Source organism: Hyperolius riggenbachi, chromosome 12 (assembly GCF_040937935.1).
Source record: "Hyperolius riggenbachi isolate aHypRig1 chromosome 12, aHypRig1.pri, whole genome shotgun sequence".
Lineage (NCBI taxonomy): Eukaryota > Metazoa > Chordata > Amphibia > Anura > Hyperoliidae > Hyperolius > Hyperolius riggenbachi.
In genome coordinates this window covers 42,216,836-42,229,183 of record NC_090657.1, presented here as the reverse complement: position 1 = coordinate 42,229,183, position 12,348 = coordinate 42,216,836, and the positions used below count along the sequence as shown (strand labels likewise).

Here is a 12,348-nt window from a genome sequence, read left to right as displayed (position 1 = left end):
ATAGGGCAAGTCCTGGACTGGCAGGGTGCATTGACTTTGCCTGGCAGGCTGAGGCAGATGAAGAGTGGCCTGCGGTCATGTGACCATTACATTCAACATTGAAACAAAGTATTTGGCAGTTTTACTTACAGATAGCACTACAGTAAGGTGCCTGTATGAGGACTGTATATGTTCAGCTTGTTAAATAGCTGGAAGTGCACTTTATAGATCACTGCAAGTTAATAATATTTTGCTGCTTCCTATATTTCCATAGCCCAGTAAACAGAAAAGGAAGTTCTCCTCGTTTTTTAAAAGTCTGGTTATTGAGCTGGATAAAGAGCTGTACGGACCAGACAACCATTTAGTGGAGGTGAGTAAAGCAATAAATGATCACGCTTGTCAAATCATCAGCCTGACACATGCTGGCACATTATCTTCACAGACATGAGCAGCCTCATTTACAGCCCAACTCGTCAGGGATTTATTCTAAATGAAACCTGTCACAGACTCAAACAATGGAAACTCAGCTTTATGATGGAAAATACATCATTTAAAGTTCTAATTAGTGAAAATTGTTTTTCGAAAAGGCCAGTAGTTTCAGAGATGTAATTATACTACTGCAATAATATGCAAATTTTGACCTTTCCATTGACAGTCCCATCCCCGCTCCCCCCCCCCCCCCCACGTCCCCCCCAGCCACCAGCACCAAGAACTGCCAATATAAAATACGGAGGTGATTGAAAGCCGATGCACACCAGTTGCAGTTATTTGACACACTCTTCACAGGTGCCTTTTAATAGGTATTTGGGGACCGTTGCCAAATGCCTAATATCCACCTGCATTTCTCCAGCACCCAACTCTCATTCCTCATTCTTTGTTTGATGCTCTGTGGGAAGCACAGTGGCATAGTGGATAGACAGGGTAACATCTACAAGAAGTTTGTATGTTCTTCCAGTCCAGTGTATGTGGGTTTCCTCTGGGCACTCCGGTTTCCTCCCACATCCCAAAAACATACAGATAAGTTAACTGGATTTCCCCTAAATTGGCTCTAGACTACAATGGATATATGACTGTAGTAAGGATTTAGATTGCGAGCCTCTGAGAGACAGTGACAAGACTATGTACTCTGTAAAGTGCTGCAGAGGATGTCAGCACTCTATAAATAGTAAATAATAATATTGTAACAGTGACATTTGGGAAGAATAGGCAGCCATAAAGCCCCATCTACACTATACAATTTTTTGTGCGATTCGATTCGACTCCTTGGTTTGATTTAATCCAACATGTCCCGATCGGACATGTCGGAGTGAATCAAATCGATTCGCACAAAAAATTGTATGGTGTAGGTGGGGCTTAAAACATTGCAGCTGACGTTTGCCCGATGCTTATCTGTTGGAACGGCAAGTGATAACATTGCTCTGAATAGTAAAATAGAACTTATCTGTATGGATTCTACTGATGTTAAATGGGCATTTTCCCAGCATAGCATAGAAAAGGTCTGTTTTTGATACCTTTTATTAAAAGCCCCCCAAAAAATTGCCAACCCTGTTAAGATTATCTGGTACGAGTATAACTTGCCGCATGAAAGTGCAATACCTCTGGGTGTTTCAATCCCTCCTCCATAGAGCCAATTTAATCCATGCCATGCGTTGATGAGGATCAACCAATCCGAAAAATCTGCATGTTGGATTATTATGGCTCTGTACAAATTAACAAGCATTGCATTCCAGCGGTTCTGGAGGTGTGTTTAGCTTCTAAGGGCAACAATGGTTAATTTGCATATATTCAGCAGTGTTGCTCTGGGAGACATCTCGGCGCTCACTCCAACCTGAATTATCGCAAATACATTCTGTTTTAAAGGGAAGGTCCAAGCAAAAAAAAAAAATGAGTTTTACTTACCTGGGGCTTCTACCAGCCCCATGTAGCCATCCTGTGCCCTTGTAGTCACTCACTGCTGCTCCAGTCCCCCGCTGGCAGCTTTCTGACCTCGGAGGTCAGGGCCACATTGCATACATTTTTACGCATTCCAGCTAGTGCAGGAACAAAAATTTACGCGTTGCACTACTAACGCGTAAAAATGTATGTGTTAATGTTCCTGCACTAGCGGGAATGTGTAAAAATGTACGCAATTCGGCCCTGACCTCCGAGGTCAGAAAGCTGCCAGCGGAGGACTGGAGCAGCAGTGAGTGACTACGAGGGCACAGGGTGGCTGCATGGGGCTGGTAGAAGCCCCAGGTAAGTGAAACTCATTTTTTTTTTTTTGCTTGAACCTTCCCTTTAAGAAAGCAAACTTTTGTTTTGCAATACAGTATGTACACATAAAATATCCAATCACATACAGGATTTAAGCCAAGGATTCATTTGTTAACACAGTCATTCAACAGCCCTAATCCAAAAGCTCTGACTCCACTGGTGACTTAAGCAGTAAAAGTAAGTAATGCAGGCAGTAAAACAGTATAGAAAATACAAAAAAAGAAGTGTTAAAAGGTAGAAGGGAGAGGAGGGGACTAGGGAGTTGCAACCCAATGTGTAGCAGAGTATCTCTCCATTTTATTCCATGATTCCCAGGGTCAATTGCAGTACCTACTCAGATTTCATCCCTGTATATAGAATGTTAGGAAAGGGGGTTCATACTTTCTGGAATTGGATAAGTTTGTCATGTAAGACTGCAAAGCTTCTCTCTTATTAAAGGATACCACCGTCGAAAAAAGTTTGCAGCAGTGTGTGGGGGGTTAAAATTACATACCGTTAGCCAGTCCTGCCCTCTCCGTCTGCCGCCGTTAGTCTCCCATAAGTTCCGGTGCCCGGCGACATGATTGACCCCTCATCCGGACATACTGCGCCCTGTGCGCGCAGTATGTCCTCCTCTCTTCACTTCTGGCCGGCGCATGACGATCGGCTCAGAAGCACGTTCATTCCTCTGCGTCACACAGGACTTATAGGAGACTAACGGCAGCAGACGGAGGGGGCAGGACTGGCTAACGGTATGTAATTTTAACCTCCCACACACTGCTGCAAACTTTTTTTTCGACGGTGGTATCCTTTAAGTCAACAATTGGCGCACTTGACTTCCAGGCAGAAACAATACTTGGTTTTCCAGCAGTAAAGACATGGTTATGCTGGTTTGTGTTGCAAAAGCAATGAAAACATTGCTTGTGGAGAAGGTCCTTAAGTGGATGTTTCTGTATTAGTTTCCCAAGTATGGTATATAGACTAATAAATAAATGCCTTGGACTCATTTGTTTTATTGGGTTCTCATTATCTATTATTAGGACTTCCGTGGACAACAGGTTACATTTTAGGTCGTAGCTACTGTATATACAGAAATATTGAAAATGTGAGAGTGCCCACAAATGTTCAAGCACTACCATAGGTGGTCTCCGTTTCCAAAAAGAAGCTTAGGAACTGGGCAGCTCAGATCCCTGAATCTACTGATCATTTTGACATATAGTTTTAGTGAAGATGGCGTCCGATTACATTTTTAAATGATATACGTTGAATTGTATTATTTCTTCCCCCACAGTGGCACAGGATGTCCTCCACTCAGGAAACAGATGGATTCCAGGTGAAACGGCCAGGAGATATGAGTGTGAAGTGCACCCTCCTCCTGATGCTGGACCACCAGGTAAGGGTACGGGGGCTCAGGAAGAGACCTGTATAAAATGCAGTGTTAACTGAGATCTAGCAAGAACCTGCAGTAAACTGTCAAATTTCATCCCTCATTACTCTAGTACAAATTAGACGGCAGACCCAGTTTTAGAATCAGTCACTCCGGAGCTCTCAAAACGCAGCAAATTTTGATTTTATTTAATAATTTCAGTTATTGAAAGTAATCCACTTGCCCCCAGGAGAAACCAAGCATTCTAAACCTATCCATATAGCTCAATCATTTCTCTTTTTAGAAACTTTCAAAATATACATTCATACAAAAATAAATGATCGCTATTAACCCTTTAGCAGCCAATTTATCTAGAGGCTTGCAAGTGCTCCTGGCCAATTTATTTTAGCAATTTTTGTTTATTTCGTATTTGTTATATTTGCTTGCTACTAAATATGACTGGTATAATGTGTATTTATTGCCATTTGTCACTAGGGGGCAGTGTGAGACAATAACAGAGGACTTCTGTTTTTAGTTTCTGTATTTTCTGCTAGTATAGAGAGATCAAAGCATTCCAAGAATTTACAGCACAAGCAGTGCACTTATCTTAAAAGAGATAACTCTACTGAAGCTGCTAATGGGTTCAACTTTTTTTCATATTTAATTCAATACAACGAATTGACTAGAAATACGTTCTATCGAGCCAGAATGCATGCAAAGAAGGAAGCGATGTAATCAGTGGGGCTGTTGCTCCAATGATGAATGTTTGGCACACACCATGCAATTTTTTCCATCATGTACCGTGTTATCAAAGCGCTATGGCTTATACAATTTAAAACTAAATAAAATGTCCCAGCGGAGTGCGCTACCACAAGGTCCGGCAAGACCTAAATACTTATACACAATCGTTTAAGCGCACATCCTATTCAATATAAAAGTCCACAAAACACTATTCAGGAGTTTCTCAAATCTGTTCTCATATGCAGTTTCTTGCTCTCTTCTACCACCATCACCATGGACACCCAACAGTAAACAGACTCACCAGATGTATTGGCCACTGCTAGACTGGCCAACCATACACAAATCCAGGAGCCTCAGTACTTCAGGATCCTGGTACCGCTGTGATGCTGTCCGTTTAGACCACCATCATCCTCCCCATAATCCATGCATTGTACCTGGCGATGTGCTCCGATCCAATCACTCGGCCATCTGCCCCCGAGTAATGCCTAGTAGGCAGGCAGTACTCGGGGGCAGATGGCCGAGTGATTGGATCGGAGCACATCGCCAGGTACAATGCATGGATTATGGGGAGGATGATGGTGGTCTAAACGGACAGCATCACAGCGGTACCAGGATCCTGAAGTACTGAGGCTCCTGGATTTGTGTATGGTTGGCCAGTCTAGCAGTGGCCAATACATCTGGTGAGTCTGTTTACTGTTGGGTGTCCATGGTGATGGTGGTAGAAGAGAGCAAGAAACTGCATATGAGAACAGATTTGAGAAACTCCTGAATAGTGTTTTGTGGACTTTTATATTGAATAGGATGTGCGCTTAAACGATTGTGTATAATTTGTTCCATCAGTCTGAAGAGAAGTTTCCCGTCTTTCCATATATTCCAGCAGGTCCCAACTGCTTGTTGCAGTACTGATCTTAAAATTGTTCTCGATCAGAAGCAGATCGAATATGCTGCAAATGATCAAGCAACGGGAAATTTCCTATCGATCTGGCAGGAAAATTGCATGGTGTCTACCAGCCATTAAAGCTGTAGTCCAAGGGTCATCCACTTATTGCATCTGTGGGTGTTCCCTTGTATTTTACACACACAAATGCATCAGAAACCTTTCAGTCCTGTTCACTACCTCTGCCTGCTACATACTGACCTCATTATACCCATACATGCACAGAGGATGCACCAGGACAGCAGAGGGTGTCCCCTGAGGAGGTAAGTTTGCTGGGATGCAGTGCGCACAGGATTTAGAAGCACAACACAAACCAAATATGCAAGTTATCATCAATGTGTCATTTACACATCCCATTTACAGTACAGTACTATAAGTAAAAGATGATAGTAATAATGATATAAAGTATGTTTTTAGTGTAGCTGACCTCTAAAAAAAGCTGTGTGTACGTCTTCTATTTATAGTGCGTAGGCACTGTACAAGCAGAAACTAAGCTAAATTGTCAGAGTAGCTAAGATGGGGTGTGTAATCTGGATACAATCAGTTCCCTTATGTCTTCCATTGTACTTTGGCAGCCTCCCCAGTATAAATTGGATACCCGCCTGGCTCGACTCCTAGGTGTTCACACTCAGACCCGTGCCAACATCATGCAAGCTCTGTGGCTGTACATCAAGAATAACAAGCTGCAGGACAGCCATGAGAAGGAATACATCAACTGCAACCGATACTTCAGGCAGGTAGGTGAAATGGGAAATCACAGCAAAACAAGGCTGCATCTGTCTTGAAAAGTTGTAGGGATGCAAATCCAAGCAAGCATGCTGAGGTTTGTGTTGTTATGGCTAAAACTCCTTGTGCTTAAAGGGACACTTAAGCCAGAAAAAAAGAGTTTTACTCACCTGGGGCTTCTACCAGCCCCCTGTAGCAGTCCTGTGCCCTCGCCGCCACTCACTAATCCTCTGGTCCCCCGCTGCCAGCTAGTTTCGTCTTTGCCGACAGGCTTGGCCACGCGTAGCTTTCTCCGCATCCCGGCTGTAATTAGCGCTATTGCGGGTCGCAACACGTACAAAGATACGCATTGCCGCATTACCTACGCATAGACATGCGGCAATGCATATTTTTTTACGCGTTGCGGCCCGCACTAGCGCTAATTACAGTCGGGAATGCGGAGAAAGCTAAGCGTGCCCAGTCCTGTCGGCAAAAACAAAACTAGCTGGCAGCGGGGGACCAGAGGATTAGTGAGTGGCTGCGAGGGCACAGGACTGCTACAGGGGGCTGGTAGAAGCCCCAGGTGAGTAAAACTCCATTTTTTTTCTGGCTTAGGTGTCCCTTTAAGCTTTTGGGGACCGACGTAGTTTGAATCTGCGTCCAACAGGTGGTGCTGCTGCCCTGACTGGACGTTGATTCAACGTCTGCGCTAACGAACCGTCCCGATGTGATCGTGCGCACTGGAGAGGGGAGATTAAGCTATCATATGACAGCTGGCATCTCCCCTCAGTGATCACTATGATCGCCGGCGGATCATGGTGATCACTTACAGAGCTGCAGAGGTAGGGGGTGAAAGAAGAGGATCCACTCACCTTCCTGCCGTTCCCCCAACGATCGGTGCTCCCCTCCCATCTGGCCGGCATCCCTGCTGTATTGACATCATCAAGCCGCAACCCGGGACTTAGCGTCAGTACGAGCCAGGAAGCCAGGGAGAGCGGAGGTGTCTACAGCTGCTCATCGCTGGAGCCTGGGAGGTGAGTAAAGGCTGCCAGCAATACGGGGGACACCTGGCCACCCAGGGGGGACCATACCTAAGTGCCCACAGTAGGGATCTGGCTGCCTGACCCCCCAAATCCCCCCCCCCCCGCATGTAAAATGCCTGGTCTTTAAGAAGGGGTAGGCAGCCGGCTCCAAAGGGGTAAATATTTTCTGAGTGTCCACTATCCAAGGGCGTATCTATAGCTCCGCAATAATTGCTGGGGACCTGTGATTTGAGGGGCCTGCCTCTCTCTCTCCCAGTGTGTGAATAGCAAAGCAGCTGCAGTGGAGAACATATACTTATTGTGGTGGGTCCTCTCATCCTCTTTATCATGCAGAAGTTTCTCTCCGCAGGCTCACGATGTCATTCACAGAGGGACATTGACCAGCTGGAGTGAAGAGTACACAACAATGAAGTAAATATATGTGCTCCACTGCTGCCACTCTGCTATTCATGTAGGTTACATAGAGCAGCGAATCACCCTAGTCCCCTGAGGGAAGGGGGGGGGGAATGACATAATCTAGACAAATTTCTTACTAAGGGGAGGACATACTGGCCACACCTTTCACTATTGTGGAGAGGGGAGGAACCATATTTGGACGCACTTACAGTTTTTAGCGAGGGGTTGGGGGAAACAGATACTGGCTACACCTCTTAAAAATGTAGTGGTGGCAAGGTACTCTTATTAACCACCCTGGCGTTCTATTAAGATCGCCAGGGCGGCTGCATGAGGGTTTTTTTTAAATAAAAAAAAAACTATTTCATGCAGCCAACTGAAAGTTGGCTGCATGAAAGCCCACTAGATGGCGCTCCGGAGGCGTTCTTCTGATCGCCTCCGGCGGCCAAAAGTAACACGGAAGGCCGCAATGAGCAGCCTTCCGTGTTTGGCTTCTCCTGTCGCCATGGCGACGAGCGGAGTGACGTCATGGACGTCAGCCGCCTCCGATCCAGCCCTTAGCGCTGGCCAGAACTTTTTGTTCCGGCTGGGCTCAGGCGGCTGGGGGGACCCTCTTTCGCCGCTAGAGCGGCGGCGATCGGGCAGCACACGCGGCTGGCAAAGTGCCGGCTGCGTGTGCTGCTCTTTATTTCATGAAAATCGGCCCAGCAGGGCCTGAGCGGCACCCTCTGGCGGTAATGGACGAGCTGAGCTCGTCCATACCGCTAAGGTGGTTAAGGAATGGGAGGGCTGCTCTTCTTGCTAAGGGAGGGGGGGGGGGGGGGGGGCGGACAGATACCGGCCACACTTCTTACTAAGGAGGAAGGGGTTGATTTTAGACTGGCCGCACTTATTAGGATTGGGGGAGGCCACACAATTTTTACTAAAGTGGGAGGCAGGGCATATACTTGTACTGGCTGCATTAGAATCCAGTAAATTGGGCACTATGCGCGCCTGATAAATTGATCACTGACCCTAATGTACTTATTGCAGTGCTTACATTTGCTTTATTATATAGCCAAACTCTGGCTTCGGGTAGCGGCGGGTCATTACTGATATTCTACTACCGGCAGCATCTTGTGTCCAATTTAACTTGCAGTGCTTTAAAACGTTTGCCCACACTTCTTACTGGAGTGAGGGGAACAGACTTTTAAAAATGTCCGCACTTGAGGGGCCCCCTGCAGTTTCCACAGGAGAGCCTCTTGGTTTGTAGTTATTCCTCTGCCACTATCTCATGCCTTATATGAATACCTGGTCCTCTAACATACCATGTCACTCTTTCTCTTCCTGAGGGTTTGCAGGTCTTTCACAAGGTCACACCTGTTTTATATTCAAGCAAATCACCCATATTTTCTCCTAATGCGCATGACTGACTCACCTCTTCCCATACTGTCACAGATCTTTAACTGCATCCGAATGAGGTTCTCAGACATCCCCATGAAACTGGCGAGTCTTTTACAGCACCCGGAACCCATAATCATTAATCACACTATTAGGTGAGTGAGGACCTTAATGTCTGTGGGAAAACGGCAGGCTAATTTATGAAGCAAATATTATCATGTGTAGGGATAGATGTGTAAACGTGCTAGACTTTGTCAGGACTGTATACTGGTATATTGCTGCCAAAGTGTAGAAGAAAAGTGTTGTATCCATATATGTGGCAGATCACTCGAAAGTATTGATAGAAGTTTGCTGATCTGTTCTCACTTGCATTTTCCCGAAAGAAGCTGCTGGTAAAAAAAAAAAAAGTCAATATGGCTTCACTTCCTGTATTGGGGTTACAATGGATGTTAGTTACTGTGATTCTGCCTATTTTGTTGTCATTTGATGGCTGGTCAAATTGTAAATGACATTAGCCATCGGAATTCATCAATACAATTTTTAATGACTAATCTTGATTATTTGCTAACATGCCTCCTGGAGACGGAGGTATTAGGCACTAAAGGGGCCCATACACCTAACGATTTTCCCGCCAATATAAATCGTTACGCAAACGATTGATTTCCTTCCGAAATCAATCGTTCCCGTCGAGCCATCCGTGCGGAAGATTTTGCTCGATTGCCGGCGGGTCGGGAGTGTGTCGATAGCGGCATTTGAATGCCCAACAACCAACGCAATACAGCGGCAATACATTACCTGTTCCGCCGGCGCGTGTCCCCTGGTCACCGCTGCTCCGTCTCCGCGCTGGGCTCCGAGTCCAGCAGGCTTCACTTCTTAGTTTGAACAGTAGAGCGCCCTCTACTGTTTAAACTTCCCCGGACAGAAAGAAGTGAAGCCAGTCGTTCCGAGCCCAGCGGAGAAGAAGTCAGCGGGGACAAGCGCTGGCGGAGCAGGCAATGTATTGGGGGGGGGGGGGGGGCAGCGGCAGCACCACCACAGATTGTGATCGGTTTCATGCTGAAATCGATTCACAATCTGTTTGCAGTAAAGGCAGCCATACGATCCCTCTCTGATCAGATTTGATCAGAGAGGGATCTATCTGTTGGTTGAATCTGATGGCAAATCGACCAGTGTATGGCCACCTTAAAGGGAATGTCCAAGCAAAATAAAAAAATGAGTTTCACTTACCTGGGGCTTCTACCAGCCCCATGCAGCCATCCTGTGCCCTCGTAGTCACTCACTGATGCTCCAGTCCCCCGCTGGCAGCTTGCCGACCTGGGAGGTCGGCGGGCCGCATTGTGTACATTTTTACGCATTCCCGCTAGTGCAGGAACATTAACACATACATTTTACGCATTACTGGTTCAATGCGTAAAAATTTACGCATTGAACCAGTAACGCGTAAAATTGTATGTGTTAATGTTCCTGCACTAGTGGGAATGCGTAAAAATGTACGCAATGCGGCCCGCCGACCTCTGAGGTCGGCAAGCTGCCAGCGGGGGACTGGAGCATCAGTGAGTGACTACGAGGGCACAGGATGGCTGCATAGTACTGGTAGAAGTCCCAGGTAAGTGAAACTCATTTTTTTATTTTGCTTGAACCTTCCCTTTAAAGAGACTCCGTAACAAAAATTGCATCCTGTTTTTTTATCATCCTACAAGTTCAAAAAGCTATTCTAATGTGTTCTAGCTTACTGCAGCACTTTATACTATCACTGTCTCTGTAATAAATCAACTTATCTCTCTCTTGTCAGACTTGTCAGACTTGTCAGCTTGTGTCTGGAAGGCTGCCAAGTTCTTCAGTGTTGTGGTTCTGCTATGAACTCCCCCTTCCAGGCCCCTGTATGCACAGTGCCTGTGTTTTATTTAGGATTAGAGCAGCTTCTCTCTTCTCTCATCTTTTACAAGCTGGATAAATCGTCCTCTGAGCTGGCTGGGCTTTCACATACTAAAGAATTACAGACAAGGGCAAAGCTGTTTGCAGGAAGAAACAAGCAGCCTGAAACTTCAGTGCATGAGAACAGGGGGAAAGAAACACACAAATGATCTCTTGAGATTCAAAAGGAAGGCTGTATACAGCCTGCTTGTGTATGAATGTATTTTCTATGTGTGGACATACTGTACATCAACCTACTTCCTGTTTTGGTGGCCATTTTGTTTGTTTATAAACAAACTTTTTAAAACTGTTTTTAACCACTTTTAATGCGGCGGGGAGCGGCGAAATTGTGTCAGAGGGTAATAGGAGATGTCCCCTAATGCCTAGGTTCTCAACGTGTGGTACGCGTACCCCAGGGGGTACTTCAGATGGTTCCAGGGGGTACTTGGGCTTGATATAATTAACTAAGTACAACAAATTTAGAGTTTTAGATCATGATAAATCCTACATAAACAACACCAAATTAGTATTATAGCTAATTAAAAGCAATAATAAATGCTTGGAAATAGTTTAGAACCAATTATTATGTACTATGATTAAAAATATATTTGTTAAGGGGTACTTGAGATAATGTTTACTATGCCAGGGGGTACTTGGTGAGTACAGGGTTTTAAAAGGGGTACATACCAATAAAATGTTGAGAAACACTGCGCTCTGGTATGTTTACTTTTGTGCGATTTTAACAATACAGATTCTCTTTAAGGCCTGGAACCCACTAGCAGTATGTTACTAAGCCATTTGTAAGCACTTATAATTTGAAAAGCTCTAGCTAATGTAGTACTATGGGTGTGATCCCACTTAAATTATGTGATTTTATAAAAAATCACCCATAGGATTGCATTAGCAAGAGCTTTTCAAATCACTAGCTCTTAAAAAAAGGCTGCTATCGAGTTCGAGCCCTAACAGTCATTTCTCAAGGTTATGAGAAAGCTAGTGCTGTAGCCAACTGGCAGTGGGTTCAGGAGACAGCATCACTCCCTCACAATAGTACTGCTCTTAGGACAACTCAGCGAGGCTACGATTATGTCATCAGGAGACTCAAATCTGTAAAAGTTATCTACAAGCCTTGAATGGGAGGGAAAGAGGCTTTCAAGTGTGATAACATGTGTTAAAAGACTAAAAGAAAAACTAGGAGGTGCGTTCCTCAATAGATGATACAGTTACTGGATTAAAAAAATGTAGTCTATTTGCACTATAGCAACACATTTCATGGGGATCAATACTAACTTCCTCAGACCAGTTTATTGTGCCAGCTATATGTATCAGCTTTTGTCATCTATTGAGATGAGCTCGTTTTTCTTTTAGTCTTTTACATAACTTGTCACACCTGTTTTTTTGCTTGTTTCCCTCGTTCCCTCCTTCATTGTACTACTCTCCTTCGGAGTGTGGGCATCAGCACTTTGCCAGTCAGCTGATTACTTATTTTCCGTCTGGTTGGTGCAAACATTCTGTGCACAGTCCCTTAAAGAGACACTGATGCGATAAAAAATTATGATATAATGATTTGTATGTGTAGTACAACTAAGAAATAAAACATTAGGAGCAGAGACATAAGTCTAATATTGTTTTCAGTACAGGAAGCGTTAAGAAACTCCAGT

General features: G+C 44.9%; 1 protein-coding gene across 2 annotated transcripts in view; it reads left to right on the top strand.

Moving 5' to 3' along the window:
• Positions 1–12,348, top strand: part of SMARCD2 (SWI/SNF related, matrix associated, actin dependent regulator of chromatin, subfamily d, member 2) — an 86,231-nt gene that overhangs the window by 52,898 nt on the left and 20,985 nt on the right. For both annotated transcript variants that reach the window (XM_068262938.1, XM_068262937.1), the window contains exons 6-9: positions 254–349; positions 3,503–3,604; positions 5,831–5,992; positions 8,834–8,931. In XM_068262938.1, the coding sequence (XP_068119039.1) occupies positions 254–349; positions 3,503–3,604; positions 5,831–5,992; positions 8,834–8,931 (458 nt within the window). The remainder of the gene's footprint in view (positions 1–253; positions 350–3,502; positions 3,605–5,830; positions 5,993–8,833; positions 8,932–12,348) is intronic.